The following is a 19,706-nucleotide window of genomic DNA, read 5'->3' on the forward strand; positions in this document are numbered from 1 at the left end:
CTTTTTTTTTTTTTTTTTTTGAGTCGGAGTCTCACTCTGTCACCCAGGTTGGAGCTCAGTAGCATACTCACAGCCACCACAGCCTAGACCTGCTGGCCTCAGGCTATCCTTTTACCTCAGTCTTCCAAGCAGCTGGAACCACAGGCACGCACCACCGTGCCAGACAAATTTTTTTTTTTATGTATTGTAGAGACGAGGTCTTCCCAAGTTGTCCAGGCTGGTCTCGAACCCCTGGACTCAGGCAATCCTCTTGCCTCAGCCTCCCAAAGTGTTGGGATTACAGGCATGAGCCACCATGCCTGGCTCACCTTGTTAATGCTTACTCCACCCTCATGTGTGGTCACAGAACCCTTCTAAAGAGTACCTTCCCTGACCTCCCTGACTGCTTCAAATCCCCCTCTTCTATGTGCTCATAAACGTAGGCAGGTGTCCTGTGTGGTTCTTCACATCTCTGGAATTTTACATACAATTGTGTTTGCCTTTCCCCTCCACTCCACTAGAAGACATCTATATCTGATTTGTTGCACTACTGTATCTCAGTGCCTGGCATAAGGAAGCCATTAAAAAAATTTTTTTAAATTCATGTCATATCTTTGATACAAAATATTGTATTGATCTTGCTTCCAATGCACCATTACTGTGAAGACAAGATTAATTTTATAACCTAAACACAAACTGGGTTGAAAACTAGACAAATCACAGTCATAGAAATCATAATAATAAAGTAAAAATAATGAACGTGTGTTAATTACTTATTATGTACCAGGCTGTGCAAAAGATTTGTCCTCTCTAGTTCTCAAAAGGACACTGTGAGCAGTCACTAGTACTCCTATTTTATCAGTGAAGTGACTAAGTTTTAGGAGGCTGAGGCATCGCACTCAGGATCACATTAGAAAGTGGAGGAGGCAGAAATGAAACCAAGGTTTTTAACTCAGGACCTGTGCTCCCAACTTTTGTTGGGAGTACTAGTGACTGCTCAAAGTGTCCTTTTGTGACATACTGCCTTGGGCAGGTTCCCAATGGTGCTCAGGCCTGGACCAGGTGTGTTTACAAGGTAGGAGGGCGGACTTGAGGTGGAACACAGGTGTGAGGGCAGGAGAGAGCAGAGAGTAAGCAATTTAGTGAACATAACGGTTTTTATCTTGTGGTCTTAGTCAAACTAGAGTTAACATGGCTTCTCATGTAGAGCTTTGCCTAATGCTGACCTTTTAAAAGATATTGGGTTTATGACACCAGTTCTAATTTTATTATGTGGGTAAAGTTTTGGTCATGAAATGATTTGAGCATCAGCAAAATCCTGGAGAAAATTCATTATGTCATTGAAAGGAACTAGATCAAGGTGTCTCAAACAGCTGTGAGTTAAAAACTAAACAGATGCTTCTGTTTAAAAAGAATCCATTAACTGACAGAAAGAAATGGAAGAGAACAAACAGTTATTAAGCCCCTGTCATTATTCTTCTAACAATGAGAGAACAACTGTAGGATCTGGCTCAATAAACATAACAAAACTGTACAATTTAAAGCTGCCTTTTGCAGCAAGAGCCAATCTGGGACTTTTTTGGTTTTCATAAGTGTAAGAGTATATAATATCTGAATCAAACTCCCAATTTTCTGTTAAAATCTTCAACTCTAATATAAGACAATATATTATGCTCCTATATGGTAGACATCATTATTTTGCTACTATGAAACTCTTGATAAACAATGGTGTAATGACAGATGAAACTAATTTTGTATGTGGATGTCTTCCCAAAAGTTGAATGTAAATGTATTTTAATAAAGTGAACTGTACTTTAAATTCACTAAGAGAAGTATCTCTTTAAAGGAATCACAGAGGATTCTCTTTAAAAATGAATTAATCTTAAATGTATGTCTGCAAACTAACTTTTTCTTTCTTTTGAATATGAATTTTTCTGTTTTGATTGTATATTGAGTTTTTTTAATAAGGCATCTCTTTTCAGGATGATTACTTTTAAAAATTGAAAAATAACCTTGTGTTTAGCAGAGTGCTTGATGATATCAATTATTCTTACAGTAAAGGTTAGAGTATATTCATTGAATGATGACTTGAAGCCAGCCAAAAGAGAAGCTGTCTTAACTTTCATAGTAAGTATTTTATTGATTTAAATATTACTTTAACTTTTTTTCAGGACAAGAGTCTTATTCTATAACTGTGTCTTCACACTACACTAAAGTAGTCAATGTTCTATAAATGATCATGAACATTTGCAATGTGTAATAGCATTGGAGATTTTCACTTTTACAATAGACATGTGAGACCCTCATAAAAATTAAATTTCAACAACTTGAAGAGTTTTGAATGAAATCATCTAAGTATATCCTTGATGATTTTCTTTTTAAAGAACACCCATCAATCACTAAGAATTAATTGAATGTATATCATTTACAATATTTTTTATTTATACAATTTAAAATAAAAAACTATAATCCATACTACTTACTTTTAAGGAACTTAGAATTTAATGACTAATATACTAACATAGGTCAAAAATCTTGTTAAACTACGAGGCAAAAATCAGCAGTTATCAACCAGTTATGAGACATGACATAGGTCACAAATGATGTGCATTAAACTCCCATGGTCTTTATAGTTTGTGTCATACACCTAAAACATTTTGTGTGGGGAAATAAAATATAATTAGTCACAACTGCTCACTTTAACAGTAGTGGTATTAGTAATGGTCCTTCACTACAGGCTGTGGAAGGTTTTTTTGCTACTCAAAAAACCCCAAAATAAAAAAGTTATCAAAATACAAGCACAAAAGATTAGATACTGTAAAACAAAGTCATTTTAGAATATAAGCCAAACAAGTTATACAATAGGACAAATAACACATGAGCCCAGAGGGAAGATAAAATAAGGTTGAGATGAGGGATGATATAATTCTTTTCTGAAATGGAATAGGTCAAGGAAATCTTGAGCGGGGGTCTTAATGAACGGAATTGAAATAGGTTCTCTTTAAGTAACGGGCTGGGTGTGGTGGCTCACACCTGTAATCCTAGCACTTTGGGAGGTGGAGGTGAGAGGATTTTCTGAGCCCAGGGGTTCGAGACCAGCTTCATCGACTTGACAAGACCTTGTCTCTACAATAAATCAAAAAATTAGCCCAGTGTGGTGGCACACGCCTGTAGTTCCAGCTGCTTGGTTGGCTGAAACAGAAGGATCACTGGAGCCTGCAGTTCGGGGCCTTGGTGGCCTGGGCAACACAGTGAGACTCTAACTCAAATGATAATAATAACAATAACAATAATAATAATGATGATGATGATGATAAAGACCATCCCATGTAAGAAACTACACCAGTTAAGCCATGGGGGCAGGAAGAAATTAAAAATGAGAATAGTAAATAAACTGTTGACTGATAGAAAGTCAGAAATAAAATTAAGGAGAGACAATGTCAGCTCAAAAGCCCTTTTTTAAATCAAAGAATACTAGGGTGTGGACATATGCTCATTATCCAACGTCTTTGTCCAGCCTGAGTGATGTAGAATCCCTGCATCACACACACAAGAGAATGAATGTCAACCATCCCGTCTAAGAGCTGCTGCCCCAGAAAGACAGGATTGAGGAAGTTGATCCCAGAGCCGCAGAAGTCAATATGTAGAAAGTGTCCTGAAATAGTACTTGAGAAGGACGATCTTAGATGGCTCGTACACAATGGATGGTGAGATGAAGAATGGCCAGAAAATACTTAGCTACAAGTGTAATTCTTGTTCAGAATAGACTTTTCTAAGTTTTACAATTTGTAATTCAAGAAAAAAAAAATATCTTAAAATTCCAACGATGAATTTCAGTCATGGCAAAGAGTCTTAAGTTTTTGAGTTAAGGCTGAACTGGACCTCCATGTGCAGGCCAAGGAAAGTCAAACCTCACTTCAATGATGTGCTCACCCAAGCACAAAATGAAGCTTATGGGGAAGCTTTATGAAAACTATTGAGTATATTTAACCATCTTTTGTTTGTTTGTTTTTTGAATTGGGGTCTTACTCTATTGCCCAGGCTGGAGTACAGTGGCATGATCACAGCTCACCACAGCCTCCACTTCCTGGGATCAAGCAGTCCTTCCACTTCAGCCTCCTGAGTATCTGGTACCACAGGTGTGTGCTGCCATGCCAGGATAATTTTTTTTTATTTTTGTAGAGATGAGGTCTCTCTATGTTGCCTAGGCTGGTTCAAGCAATCCTCCTACCTTGACCTCCCAAAATGCTGGGATTGCAGGTGTGAGCCACTGTGCCCAGTCTGTTTAACCATTTTGAGGGTTTTATCAAACTCAGAATGTCCATACTGTACCTTTATAAAATGTCTAGCTAAGAAATACAGTTTATATAATGTCTATTTTAGAAGCTTCAAATGAACATATGTAACAATTAGATTTTGCCATTTATAAAGCCTGCTAAGTTCACATTTGGTATATTAAAAACATCGGTTTTTATTCTGTTTTGTCTTTACATTTTGTTACCCTTCTTTTTTTAGTTATACAATAGAAAGTTGAGAATAAGGAGAGATGGGAAAGGTTCAATAAAGAGGGAGGGAAGTGGCTGAAATGAACCATATTTACTCTATAACATTTAATGGATCTTCATACTTAATATTTAATTTGAAGGCATAGGTATTTGTTGGTAACTAGTTTTGTAGATCAAAGATCCTATAATCGGTTAAAAAATTTTTCATGTGGTTTCTGTGCTTTGAGTGCTTGTTTTTATTCACAGGATCCGGAAGGATCAGAAGTTGACATAGTAGAAGAAAATGATTACACTGGAATTATATCTTTTCCTGACTTCAAGATTCCACCTAATCCTAAGTATGTTAAAATATTTGCTAATAAACTTTCCTCTAAAAAGCACTTCTGGAACTTTGGCTTATGAAACAGATAACTAGTCCAAGGGAGCCCTCTAGTGTTAACAAAGGGATATGCAAACAGAAATTAAGCTATGTTTCCGGCAAAAATATTCCCAGCACCTCTCACCCTATTTACATATAGAAATAAAAGTAAAAAGAGGCAAAAACAGTCCCCAGGCTTTTTCTTATCAAAACCATCAACTCCTGCCTCTCAAGGAATCGAATCTAAAATGCTAGTGTGGTCCCATTCCTTGCTCTGGGTGTTACAAAAATATGGTCCTCTGCAGTTTTTGTCTGCATAGACTACCAGAAGGCAGAGTCCGAGAGGGCAGGTGTTCTCAGAGCCACTTCCTCCATTTGGCCTAACGTGAGGGGATTTAAGAACAAGCTTAACAGGAGTCAATGTAGTAAATATTTAGTGGACACAATCCTATTATGATTTATGTGCAAATCATAATAGGAGTGAAAAACGCAAAATAGAAAAGAAGAATCCACAGTCCCTGCTTTCAATCAATAGAGCAGGATGAATAGTATGTGTGCCTATAAACAGCTACAATTTTAAAGCAAAATCTTTGTATTGTTCTTTACCTCTGCCTTTTAAAGGGGAGTTTGCTGTACTGAAAATTTTCTAAAATTTTTATTTAACCTGGGGATTTAAATAATTTGGATAATTTTTTAATTGTGTACTTTCTTGAAAAATCCTGCATGCTCCTTAGTGCAGAATTAAACCTATTATTTTGTTATTATTATCATTTCTACAACTTCATCTTGTGCCATTGCCCCATGGCAGATTATGTGTCAGCCGTGAGAGTTCATCATGACCAGAACTTTCCTACCTCGGTCCCTTTGCACATGCTGTCCCCTCTGGTTGCAATGCGCCTCACCTGGCTCTTTATAAGCCTGCCTTCTTATCGTTTTTAGGTCACAGGGTAAACGCTGTCTTTACAATAAAGCTATTCCTGGATGCACCATCTAATATAATCTCTCACTTTTTTTTACTCTCTGTCTCAGCATCTTGTTATTTTCTTCATGACATTTACCTCAAGATTTTATTTATTTATTTATTTATTGACTGGGTTTTTTTTGTTTTTTGTTTTGTTTTTTTTTTTTTGAGTTGGAGTCTCACTCAGTCGCCCAGACTGGAGTGCAGTGGCCGCTCCCGGCCACCGCAGCCTCACTTGCTGGGCTCTGGCGATCCTTCCACCTCAGCCTTCTGAGTAGCCGGAATTACAGGCATGCGCTACCACGCCCCGCTGATTTTTTGATTTATTGTAGAGATGAGGTCTCGCTGCCCAGGCAGGTCTCGAACCCGCGGGCTCAGGCAATCCACTCACCTCAGCCTCCCAAAGGCGCAAGATTACAGGCTGAGCCACCGAGCCCGGCTATTGACTGGTTTTTTAAAGTTCCCCACTACTTTATAAACTCCTTAAGGTCACGGCACTATATGTATGGCACACTGTTGCATCTCGAGCACTTCACATAATAGGCATTTGAGACATATATGTTGAATTGATGATAATAAAAATTATTATACTATTAATATTTTTTGGCTTGCAAATAGGTATTATTTTTCCCATTTCACAAATGAAGTTACATAGCTTGCCCAAGTCAAACCTGCTCATGAATGGGAAGACAAGATTTTGAACACCCATGGACTTTGAACTCTGTAAAAGCAGGCGCTCTTCTCTCCTGCTCATTTTTTATCTCCAATGCTTAATCCACGCTCAGTATATTTTTTGAACGAAGGTTGCTAATTAAATTCAGGTCATTTTCCTCTTTAAACAAACCATACTTTTTCTCCAACCATAATTTCATTCATGGGAGGTATGAAATTTATCATTCAGATAGGCTTGACTTTTATTACATGTGTCTAGAGACATCATTATGGATTTTCTACTATATTGTGGTGTTAGTATTATGTTAACATAATTAAGCTCTGGGATTAAATAAAGTCTCAGAAATCATAAGCTCTCAAATCAAAGTTAATGACTATATTAAAATAAAATGCCTGGAAAAATAACTCAATATATGAAATAACTAATTACTAAACAATTTCTATTATCCTAAAAATGCTCAATTATTTCTATTTATTGCTTGAAAATATGTCACAAAATATTTTACTTAGGTTATATACATATATACCTTTAAAACAGGAATCTTGGCTGGTCTTGGTGGTTCAGTCTATAATCCCAGCACTTTGGGAGGCCGGAACGAGTGGATTGCCTGAGGTCGTGGGTTCGAGACAAACCTGGGCAACTTGACGAGACCTCGTCTCTACAACAAATCAAAAAAATTAGCCGAGCATGGTAGTGTGCGCCTGTAGTTCCAGCTAGTTGGAAGGCTGAGGCGGAAGGATCACCTGAGCCCAGCAGGTTGAGGCTGGGGTGGTCAGTGAGCGTGCCACTGTACTCCCACCTGGGAGACTGAGTGAGACTCCAACTCAAAAAAAAAAACACCAAAACCAAAAAATTAGATCCCGTCTGGATGAATTAAAAATATTTAATGATGTCTTTAATTTTAAATATTTTGCTTCCACAGATATGGTATGTGGACCATCCGAGCTAAATATAAAGAGGACTTTTCAACCACTGGAACTACATATTTTGAAATTAAAGAATATGGTAATTTCTGACACTTAAAAGTTTATCTATTAAAAGTTAGTGTGCTTGCAATAATTCTTTTTATTAATGTGTATAATGCAAAATTATTTTCAAATGAAGATAGGCAGCTTGGTGGCATGGTTAGAAGTACTGGCTGGGGGTTGGGGGTGGTTGTTCCAATGCCCAGTTTCTAGTTCTAGCATGTCCTTGTTAACCTTGAGAGAGCAGACCAACTTCTCTGGACTTGTGTTTCTCATCATAGTGCTGGAAGATATCTAGTCGCCTGAAAAGCTTGACTCTTTAAGGTCCTTTCTAGAATTGTGATTATTATTAGGAAAAACTTAAACAGAGATGAGATGAATAGGACCCAGTAAGACCAACAAATGTTTTTCTCAAGTCTTATAACCAATTAGTGAAAGAACAAAGACAAAGTTGGGTTTCCTTACCCCTACTCCAACACTATTTTTTGTTCTGGCTCACAAATCCCTAATATATTGATTTGAATATTTAGCATAGTCTTGTCTTGAAACCAATAATATGAATGGGTTAATAACATATAAATAGCTTGATTTTTTCATTTCTTGTAGTAGTTTACTAGAGCATTTATGTGCTCTGTTGTCAAATTTAACTTTCTTCTGCTTGAAACCATTTTGTATTCCCTCAAAAGACTCATAATAATATGGAGAAGAGTAAATACTTATACGAATTTTAACAATGAACAGCGATAACAGGCCAGTGTGGTGGCTTACGCCTATAATCACAGCACTTTGGGAGACCGAGGTGAGAGGATTGCCTGAGCCCATGGGTTCGAGACCAGCCTGAGCAACTTGGCGAGACCTCATCTCTATAATAAATCAAAATATTAGCCAGGCATGGTAGCACGCACCTGTAGTTCCAGCTACTTGGAAGGCTGAGGCGGAAGAATCACCCTCAGCCCAGCAGGTCAAGGCTGCGGTGGCCATGAGCGTGCCACTGCACTCCAGCCTAGGTGACAGAGTGACTCAAACTAAAAAAAAAAACAGTCACCAAAAAAATTTGTCAAAATGAAACTCATAATGGGGATAGCATTTCAGTATTATAAGATGAAGAGTTATAAAGATGGATGTGGTAATGGTTGCTCAACATTATTAATGTATTTAATACACTAAAAATGGTTAAGATGATACATTTTATGTTATGTATATTTTATCCCAATTAAAAAGTTGAAGAAAAAAATTAAAGTCAGTAACAAAAAAGCCATTTGAAAGTAAATTTCAGGCATGTATTTTCTAATAAGAACATTCTCCTATTCAGCCATAATACCATTATCACACCTGAGAAATCTAACACTGATTCAAGGATATTATCTAATATATAGCTTATATCCCAAAAAATTCAAAATAAAAATAAAAACAGTAATGTTATTACACAGAAAAAATTTTTTGTTAACATTCTAGCATCTTATTTCAATCTTGTTATATATTTATATTTTAATATAATTGAACACACATTATATATAACAGTGTGTTACTAGCTTTTTAATTTTTTTCAGCTATCCATGTTTATTACAAATTCTTTGATGGCATTAGCATGCTTTATAAAAATAAAAAGTGATGTGTCTAGGAAAAAAAAAAGAAACTCAACCTTAAAGATGTATAGGCTCCTTGTATCATATAATCCTAAACAATCTCCCTTCCTCCCAGTGTGTTTGCTTCATATCTAGAATTCACCACTTCTTGCAATCTGTAATCGCCCTCATCAATTCATCACCAGGCTCCTTCCCGGACTACCGCAAAAGCTTCCTAGTCTGTGTTTCATGCTTCCAAGCTATCTTACTTGGTATTAGCCAAAACAATCTTGAAATGCAAATCTCATCATGTTACTCCTTTATTGAAAAGTTGGGAGATATACAAAGGTGAATAGAAAATATTTTTTTGTTTGTTTGTTTCCAAGAATTCCACACTCTAGTGGAGGAAATAATCTATTGCCCACAATAAATGTTATAATCAAAATAGCAGCAAAGTGCCGGATTGACCTCCGATTTGTGGAGTGGGAAGGCTCCCCAGAGATACTGTGGTTGATGATGATAATGGTGGTGATGATGATAAAGTGGACATTATGTTGGTGTTATAGCTTGTCCAAAGATACCAGAAGGTACAGCTTGCTAGGTTTTAAAGGCTACTCTAATCTAAATGGTAATATTGCCTCTTTGTTTTCATTTTCAGTTCTGCCACATTTTTCGGTCTCAATAGAACCAGAAAGTAATTTCATTGGTTATAAAGACTTTAAGAATTTTGAAATTACTATAAAAGCAAGGTAAGAAAGGTGGTTTTTGTTTTTTTCCAGATTAACTAGCTAAATTGAGTGCCAACTCTGGTCAAAGATAATTGCTCACCATGAGACCTGTGACTTCTTAGCAAAGTCTGCCATGACTTTGGGTCTGACTGTCTGAGAAAACATCATGCAGATCGTTTATTTGTTTATTCTGATTTTAGCTTTGTTGGTTATTCACCAGCAACAAATGTCTAAAAGATTTCAGCTTAGTATATATGTTTAGAAACCAGCAGGACTTAGGGTATTGGAACTGAGATATGAAGCCTTTACTTCTTGTCTTTTTTAAGACTTAGTCAGCCAGCTAACGCTTCAAAGTTTGATCCAGGGCCTTGAAACCACAACCATTTACGAGTCAGTTGGGCAGTTCTGCTGAGCCAGGCTGATGTCAGCTGGGCTTGCCCATGTACCTGCAGTCAATTGGCAGGTCAGCTGGGGGCTGGCTGGCCTAGGATGGTCTTATTCACGGGTCTGGCAGTTGGCTGGGGTTAAAAGTGTGACTGGACCATGTGTTTCTCTCATCATCTGGCAGGCTAGCCTGTAGCAGCAGACATGCTCAAAGAGAGAGGAAACAGAAGCATAAAAGTCTTGAGACCTAGGGTGGGTAGTGGCACACCATTTCTTCTACCACATTGTTTTGTCCAAACCAAGTTACAAAGTCAGCCCAGAGAAAGTAGACTCTTCCGATACCCTGTGTTTGCAAGGAGCTGCAAAGACCGTGAACTAATTGGAATTAGTTTTGCAAGCTTATGTCATGGGAAAATGGCAATTTAACATAGTTATGAATAACCAATTTTTGTAACTCTATGTGCCAGACACTTTTCTTAGCATATATTAACATGTTTAAATTTTAAACAACTCTGACGTAGATACTATGACTATTTCCATGATACAAGTTAAAAACTGAGGTACATAAATGCTAAACAATTTGCTCAATATCACATAGTAAGTTGCACAGCCCATATGGTTCCAGAGTCTCTGCCTCAAATGCTACTCTCTACTGCCTCTCTAATTAGAATTTATTCTGAAAATAAAGTGCTTGTCACTTAGTCTAAACCAGCATAAAAGGCTCACTTGAGAGTAAATGATAGAAACTGACTTCTTGGAATGGAGACGATTCATTTGCTCAAATCATGAATAAGAAAACTTAGTTCTTGCTGCAGTATTACTTGCTAATGTAGAAAGCAATATAGTTTGAATTTTTTAAAAAGAGGATTTATCTCATACAACAGTGAGATTGAACATGTACCTTTTAAAGACATAAAAGAAAATAGAGACTAGGTACCCATTGACATGAAAATTACCACAGGAATAATGTGGCCTATAGGAAGGGGCTCAGGATATGAGTCTTTTGATCTCCCCAGGATCTTTTCTTAAATCTATAGCACATAGTAATAAAAATCCATACTCAAGCTTTATTATTATGACTTTATGAGGATGAAATGTGATAGTGCATGCAAGGCTTTTTAAAGTATATCAAGTGCTTTACGTAATTTCGGATTGTTATATTTGATCAGAATCTTATTATTGTAACCATGCTAGCAAAACAATTTATGCTATTGTTTTACAGATATTTTTATAATAAAGTAGTCAGTGAGGCTGACGTTTATATCTTTTTTGGAATTAAAGAAGACTTAAAAGATGATCAAAAAGAAATGATGCAAAAAGCAATGCAAAACACATTGGTAAGACGTGTGGAAGACACATTCACTCATACCTAGGGATACGTTAGGATGTGAGAGATGGAAAATTAGCTCAAAACCGTCTAGTTCAAGTCCATCTAGTTCACTTATATAGGTGTGGAAGTTGAGATCGGCTTAAGATCCTCTGTTGGCTTCCTCTTGCTCTTGGTGTAATGACCACTTTCCTTGGCGTCAGCCTCTTTGCCAGCTGATCTCCTGCCACTTCCTCCTCCCCCCTTTTATCAATCACTCCACTTTTCCTAACTTACCACAGTCACTCCTGCCTCCAGGTCTTTGCAATGCTGTTCTTTCTGCTTGGGAATGCTCCTTCCCTTTGTCCTCTCCTACCCCTTCTTTGTCTGGTTACTCTCTTCTCATTCTTCAAGTTTCAGCATTGACTCCCTTTCTCTGGGAAACCTCTTTGACTCCCGTTCCCGCTATATGTCCTTAGGCCTGAGCCTCTCTGATTGAATCATTTTTCATGGTTTATTGCAGTGGTTCTCAACCAGGGATGATTTTTACCCCCAAGAGAACATTTGGCAAGGTCCAGAGACGTGTGACTTCTGGCCTATAGTGGGCAGAGGCCAGGGATGCTGCTAAACTCCTACATTGCACAGAGCAGGCCCCTACAACAAAAATGATCCTGTCTGAAATGTCAGTAATGCTGAGGTTGAGAAACCTTTCTTTACTGGAATGCTTTATTTACTTATCTATCATCAAACTCTTTGTGGGTCTGAATAATTCCCATTATATGCCCAGAGACAGCAACATTTCTTGCAAAGAGTAAGTGCTCTATAAATATTTGTGAAGTTATTTGTCTATAGTTAAGAGCTAGTGGTTGCTGGAACTGAGATTAGAGCCCTCACCCCCTTTTCCCTTATTCAGCATTCTGGACGTTATATCACAGGTGACATGAGTTTATGCCATTTTTGCTCGCTGTTGCATATTCATATGTTTTGCACTATCAGTTATTTAGCCTCTGCTTTTTCAAAAGACTTACTTACATAATTATTCCAGACAAAAATTAAATAACTTTTGGAAATGCAATTTTCTAAGCTAGACACTGAGATTTGAAGCTAAATAAGACAAAAATGCTTGGCCTCAAGTCATTCAATTTTAGAAGGAAAAATAGGGCAGCATTTATTTTACTGGTGTGTTAAAAATTAAATACTACATATGACTTAACTCCATAGCCCTTTGCCCATTGTGTTCTTGTAAATTTATTTTTAAATTTGTGAGCCGTGAAGTACAAATTAAAGGTTATAAAATCCAGCAAACTCTCAGTTAAGGGCAGAAGTAAGCTAAGAGTCCCAGAAAAATGAATGATGACTCAGGAATCAGAATAAGGCATGTTTGTCAGCTGGTACCAAAAAGACCTGTAGGACCATGTGATGTTCAAAGACACTTCTGCATCTATAGTTTTGTACAAATAAATTGGAAAATAGCATTTCAGGCTTAACTGTGGACTCAGTTATTCACTTTAGTGGTAGTGCTAAACCATTCCTCTGACATTTGCCTTTAATTTAGAAGCTAGCAAAAGCAGATTTTGCTAATTTTTTCTTATAAGCTCCTCTCTAAAATAACTCTTCCGTTTTTCCCTTTTCAAAAGTTGACAAATGGAATTGCACGAGTCACATTTGATTCTGAAACAGCGGTGAAAGAACTGTCCTATAACGGTCTAGAAGATTTAAACAACAAGTACCTTTATATTGCTGTAAATGTCATAGAGGCTACAGGTAAATAAATTGTGTGTGTTGTGTACTTTCTTTTGGGAAATAATTAGAATATAAAGGTATAAATAATTTCTATCATTATTTCGTATTTTATTTTATAGTTAAATTTTACGTTTAACATTATTATAAAATGTAGATTTGTATATCTTTATAAAAAGACAATAGAGCTCTGTCTCTCTGTAGTCACTGGGCAAGATGGGGTCCCTAGTCCTTCAGCTGCAAAAATAACACCACCCAATTTATATACAAAATGGCTCTGCTAGCTATCTGGTTTGAACACTTGGCACCCTAGTGCTCTCCTCTGGTGAGAACCAAAACCAAAATGAGGTTATGTGTTTAAAAATCTTTAATAAGCTCTATACAAATGAAGGGTCTTACTATTATCATTGTTTTGGTCTCCGTCTCTGTACGATGGCAGAGTTTAACTAAGTGCTTCCTAGAACTTAAAGTTTTCAATCTTATTTTAATATTTCTTTCTTTCTTTTATTTTTTCCTCAACTTATTTCAAATAAATTCAGTTTAAGCAATGTTTATGAGATATTTAAAGAGTGTTGCTAAACATGCAGGCCTGAGAATATGATTGGTGTATAATCCCAGCACTCAAATAGTTTACAAACTAGCATCTGGTATAAGACAGCAAACCACAAACTCTGTTACAAGAAAGAATTCCATATGTATTCTAAGCAAAGAACTTAATGCTATTGACCTTCAGAGGAAGGTGAGCTTCTAGATGATTGTTGAACAACCAAGAACAGTGCAGTGAAGATGATCCGTCTTGAAGGATAAGTAGGGTTTTGAGACAGGGATGGTAGACAGGGTAAGCGTTCACCCTCCATGGAAAGCGTAGGCCAGGAAGGGTAACGTGTGAATCTTGATTTTGAGGACAGCAGCTCATCCAGTTTGGCTGAATTACAGGAAAGCTACATTGGCTACTTGGGATGTAATATTGGAAAGGAGTTTGGGGATGCTAGCATTTCATGTTATTCTTAATAGCTTAACTTAGCCATTGCTTTACTAAACTCTGGTGTGTCCCTGTGGCTCTTTCAGTTATGGCCGCCATTTTTCTTGGCTCTGGCCCCTTCCCCTGCCTTGGGGAAGTGAGTCTCTCTCTCTCTCTCTCTCTCTCTCTCTCCATTTGTTAGTGTTTGGCTAAGCTATGGTCTGGTCATGTGATCTTTGAGCTATGGCCAGGCTATGTTTTCTTAAGCTTTGACCCCCTCTCCTACCTTGAGGAGGTGAATCTTCTCTCTCTTTTCTCTACTTTGCTTTCTAAATAAATTATATTTTTCCAGTCTAAATGCTGTGTAATTCTTTGCAGCTTTCATGTGGCACAGGATTACACAACCCCACCCTGGTCATCTGACCTAACATTTTGGAGCCACCACTGGGATATATATTTTAACTGAACAGTTGCAAAAATCGGCCTAGTGCAGTAGCTCATGCTTGTAATCCCAGCACTTTGGGAGGCCAGGAGTTCAAGTGCAGCCTGGGCAATTGCGAGACACTGTCTCAAAAAATAAAAATAAGAGAAAGAAAGAAAAAAGTTCAATTTAATTTTTTACCTAGAGGGTAATACTACTGTGCTCTTTTGAGTAGACCCTCAGAGTTCTTTCTACATCGGGCTCTCATTTTCTGATTCTTCTCCATTTCTCTTCATATCTCTGAGCTCTATGAACCCTGTAAGGCTCCGCTTGTGAACTACCCTTTCCTTTTCTCCTCAATCCCTTGAACATATTCAGTTCAAGAAAAGTGGTGCTCTTTCCTCGCATTTCCCCACAGTCCAGTCTCCAGTGTATAGCTCTACTTCTGCAAGGCAACTCCAGAGGTCTAAACTCTTCTCTGTGCTGGCCCTCTGAACCATGTCCTACTTACTATAGGTAAATGGATGAGTGCAGGAATGGAGTGAGTGAATGATTAAGTCTGTGGAGGCATACAGAGACCAAATAGACATCCATACAGGTTATGATAATTCTAAAAAATGTCAGCATGATGCTTATCATTTCCTTAGGTGGATTTTCTGAAGAGGCAGAAATACCTGGCATCAAATATGTCCTTTCTCCCTACAAACTGAATTTGGTTGCTACTCCTCTTTTCTTGAAGCCTGGGATTCCATATTCTATCAAGGTAGATGGCGGGGGGACCCTACTGAATATGATTATCTTTTTTCTGTTTATGGAAAGCACGTGGGTGGCAAACGGGAGAAGGATGCTGGAGTGATAAGTCACAGAGGGATCTCATTCTGTAAAACCTGCCTCTCCTATGGATACAGACAGGGTGAGAAACTGCCAGCCAGCTGTAACCTTGGGAGTGGCCTCAACAGTTAGGGCAACATAGCCTTGTGTTGGGTGAGCATTGCATTAAATGATGTGTAAATAAAACTCTACACCTACAGTTCAAAGAATACTAGCATTTAAAATTATTTGGTGGCAAGTTCCTAAAAATCTTGAAATGGAGATATCATTCCTTGAAAATAGGCCCTTTTCTCTCACCATTTTTCACTTCCAGTGTATCTCTGAGTGTGTATTTCTGTGTTTATTACTTCATCTGTGTATTTGTGCATAACTGTATTGCTCTCTGTCCTTTCCATTTTTGACTTCTCTTTCTAACTTCTTTTTTTGTTGTTTTCGCTTACTCCTTCCTGTTTAATTTTTATCTCCTTCCTCCACTTTTCTTTTTTTAAATGCCGACAGTATGGAGTTGGAACATTCATTTGATTTTTTAATTATATTTGGTATTTATTATATTGTATTTGTATTATACATAGCATATTATTTGTATGTGAAAATTTTTGTGCTCTGCTCTTAGAAAGCTAGAACACTTTTTTTATTCTTTGAAAAAATGTTAGTTTAAAATATCAACTTAAGTATAATTAAAATGTGTTACTTATACTTATTGTGGATCACTGGCCTTTAAGAGAAAAAGATTTACCAAGCCTAAAGCAAGTTTTGGACATGCTTGTAGGTTCTTAATACATATACAATATATAATACATATAATAAAATATAATGTCATATAATATATAGTAATGCATAGTATATATAATAAAATATCATAGAAAATATATTATAGAGAATATAAATTTAAAATATATTTTATAATACACATAAAAATAAAATAAAATATCTTTTTAGAAATTATATAAATATATATATGCATGATGGTGAGAAGTAAAAGTTAGGGAAACAAAAAGGTATATCTATTTATCATTTCACATATCCAAAAGAATAATTCACAAAAGTAATTGCTTCATTTTCTTTTTTATCCAGTCCTAAACCAATCAAACAAATCCACAAGCTAGATAGCAGAAGACCTTATCACATCTACTCCTCAGCTGACTTAATAGAATGATATTAATGTTTTGAGTGCTTGATAAATGGAAGATTAATTCAAGAATAATTTAACTAGGTAGAATCAAACTGTTCTATAAGCTGAGAACACACTTCTCTTTATTGAATTAAACATACATAAGCCAGACGTGGTAGCACATGCCTGTAGTCCCTGCTACTCTTGGAGGCTGAGATGGGAGGATCATTTAAGTCCAGGAGTTTGAGGCTAAAGTGCATTGTGATTGTGCCTGTGAATAAGCACTCCAGTCTGGGTAATATGTTTCGACCCCTTCTCAGGAAAAGAAAAAACAAAGTCTAAGAAAAAAAATTGACCATTGCTCTGTTAAACTCTGATGTGTCCTTGTGGCTCTTTGAGCTATGGCCACCATGTTTCCTATGTCCTAGCCTTGGCCCCCTACCCTACCTTGAGGCAGTGAATCTCTCAATCTCTCTCTCTCTCTCTCTGTGTCTCTCTCTCTCATTTACTTTCTAAGTAAACTATATTTTCCATTCTAAAAAAATTTATACTTTAGTAGGGAGAAAAGAAAATTATTTCAGAATTGTTAGGCTTTAAAAGAAGTGATGAACTGTTGACGTTGATTTGGATTGTTTTGACAAACAGGTGCAGGTTAAGGATTCGCTTGACCAGTTGGTAGGAGGGGTCCCAGTAACCCTGAATGCACAAACATTCGATGAAAATCAAGAGGCAACTGACTTGGAGCCAAGGAAAAGTGTAACACGTGTCACTGATGGAGTAGCTTCGTTTGTGGTTAATCTCCCATCTGGAGTGACGGTGCTGGAGTTTAATGTGAGCAGAATTCTCCTGCTCTATTTTCTAGGACAGTGTGTACTTTTGACTGTATGTCTTGGCTAGTATGCAGAACAGATGCGGCAGATTTTATACCCCAGTTTAGCGAGAGGCTTCACAGTTTTGCATCCAAAACAAATGAATCCTGGAGACAATCTGCTAATCCACTGAATGGTTCTTGAGGAAGATAAATCTATCAATTTTTAAAATTGAGAACCAAAACTAATTATTTTGTCTCACATCAGTAAGTCTATATCAGACTCTAGAAGCTTAAGAATAGGTATAGCAGTGGACATGCGTGATAGGAATAGCCTCCACCCCCCACTTTTAATCTCTTTTCAAGGTCACAAAGGAGTCAAATGTGGAAGAGTCCCTTTTTTCTGACTGCAGGAACCACTCTACTTTACAGCTCACTTAGTGGTCTTCTCTACCAGCAAATAATATTTTTAAGTTCCCAATCTCAAATAAAATACGAGTAAGTTAATAACACAGGCCAACGAGTACAGCATGCATGTGTTCACTATCATCCACTGAACGCTTACGAAGTGCTAGACAAGAGCTTTATGAAAAACGCATTTAATACCCATTTAATCAGCAATGTGAGTTAGAGAATATTGTCTTTGCCATTCTGTGGCAGAGGAAATGGAGGCTTCTGATTAAATCACTTATCAGAGTTAAAAAGTGGCTGCACAGGAATACAAACCCATGTGCCACTCCAGAGTGTGTAACCCTTCTGCTGTCTGAAGATAGATATTGCTGCCATATTATTTCTGCCCTACCCCATGTTTATAAGCACTCCTCTAATTCACAATGAAAACTGGACCTCAAGAGTTCGTGTTGCCTCTCCACCCCTTTCCTTCTCCTCCCTCCATTTTCTGCCATCTCACCTCATAGGAAAAGTCCTTAACTTACCATCACATTTTAGGAATAGTGTCAGTACCTGGTGAAATGAAGAGAACGCATCTTTCTCTCTTCACTTCACCAGACTTTTCCACTATAGCCCATAATCCTGTTGTCCTTGTTCATAGTCTTTGTAAAGTTACTTGATACCATAGCTATAGAATCACTGAAATAATGGAGTGGTTTTTTTTCTTCCTTCAGCATTTGGTATTGTGAAATCTAGAAATGTATAAAGCAAAGAAAGGAATTTAAAAGGTATGTTTTGCAGAAAACGTTTCACCAAATTCCACGTCTTTTTGAAATTTTCCTTTTCAGGTCCAAACCGATGACCCAGATCTTCCAGAAGGAAATCAGGCCAACGAAGTTTACCGAGCAATAGCATATTCGTCTCTCAGCCAAAGTTACCTTTATATTGATTGGACTGAAAACCATAAAGCTTTGCTCGTGGGAGAACATTTGAATATTATTGTTACCCCCAGAAGTCCGTATATCGAAAAAATAACTCACTATAATTACTTGGTAAGTAGAGCAGTATTAGAACAATCCCTTACATTTGTATTTACAAAGCACTTTCAGGGACATCATCTAACTTGAATATCAGTTTTTAAAAAACCTTTGAGATAGGGCATGATTTTCATGACCGTTTCACAGATGAGCAAACTGAAGGACAAAGAAATTAAAAGACACAATTGTCACTCGGGTCAGAAAGCTTTTGATTTGAGCTGAGGGAACTCTGACTCCTGATCTGATAAGTCCTTTCATCAAAGACAGCCCAATTACTCCACAGAGAGAACCTGATTAACTTACCTAAGCTCTGCTCTATTTCATGGCTGAAGATTACATGCCTAGATTTAGTACATTAAGTGCATTTCATTGTCATAAAAGGGGATACCCAAATCCTGCTCTTAAGTGTTGGGTCCTGTCACGCCTGTTCCAGTTATACACTCAGCAACATCCCTATTGCATCACTTATATTGAACAGGAGGTGGAGCAATCAAGCCTGTTTTGGAAACCTAGGGAAAAAAATATGCAAAAAATGTTAAGGGCTTCCTGACAATCGCCAAAGCAATGGAGTGAATTATTCCAATGGCAAGGCCAAACAGGTGGTGATGGCTTTCTCAATATTTTTGAGGAAGAAATTGAAGGAAAAAAAAAATTGGCCGAGTACAGTGGCTCAAGCCTGTAATTCTAGCACTTTAGAAGGCCAAGGTTAGAGGATTGCCTGAGTCTAGGGGTTCGAGACCAGCCTGGGCAACTTGGAGAGACCTCGTCTCTACAATAAATCAAAAAATTAGCCGAGCGTGGTGGCGATGCCTGTAGTTCCACTTACTTGGAAGGCTGAGGCTGAAGGATCGCCGGAGCCCAGCAGGTCAACGCTGGGGTGGCTGTGAGCATGCCACCGCACTCCAGCCTGGGCAACAGAGTGAGACTCCAATTAAAAAAAAAAAATTAATGAGGATCATAGAAAAATACTGACTATTGAAGTG

General features: G+C 37.5%; 1 protein-coding gene across 2 annotated transcripts in view; it reads left to right on the plus strand.

The window, feature by feature from the left end:
• C5 (complement C5) overlaps window positions 1–19,706 on the plus strand; it is a 99,493-nt gene that overhangs the window by 16,049 nt on the left and 63,738 nt on the right. For both annotated transcript variants that reach the window (XM_008055730.1, XM_021711222.1), the window contains exons 4-12: window positions 2,036–2,106; window positions 4,731–4,822; window positions 7,399–7,481; window positions 9,665–9,755; window positions 11,341–11,455; window positions 13,062–13,188; window positions 15,194–15,309; window positions 17,134–17,319; window positions 18,535–18,738. In XM_008055730.1, the coding sequence (XP_008053921.1) occupies window positions 2,036–2,106; window positions 4,731–4,822; window positions 7,399–7,481; window positions 9,665–9,755; window positions 11,341–11,455; window positions 13,062–13,188; window positions 15,194–15,309; window positions 17,134–17,319; window positions 18,535–18,738 (1,085 nt within the window). The remainder of the gene's footprint in view (window positions 1–2,035; window positions 2,107–4,730; window positions 4,823–7,398; window positions 7,482–9,664; window positions 9,756–11,340; window positions 11,456–13,061; window positions 13,189–15,193; window positions 15,310–17,133; window positions 17,320–18,534; window positions 18,739–19,706) is intronic.

The sequence above is a fragment of the Carlito syrichta genome, unplaced genomic scaffold (assembly GCF_000164805.1).
Source record: "Carlito syrichta isolate Samal-C Ts95f unplaced genomic scaffold, Tarsius_syrichta-2.0.1 Scaffold82277, whole genome shotgun sequence".
Lineage (NCBI taxonomy): Eukaryota > Metazoa > Chordata > Mammalia > Primates > Tarsiidae > Carlito > Carlito syrichta.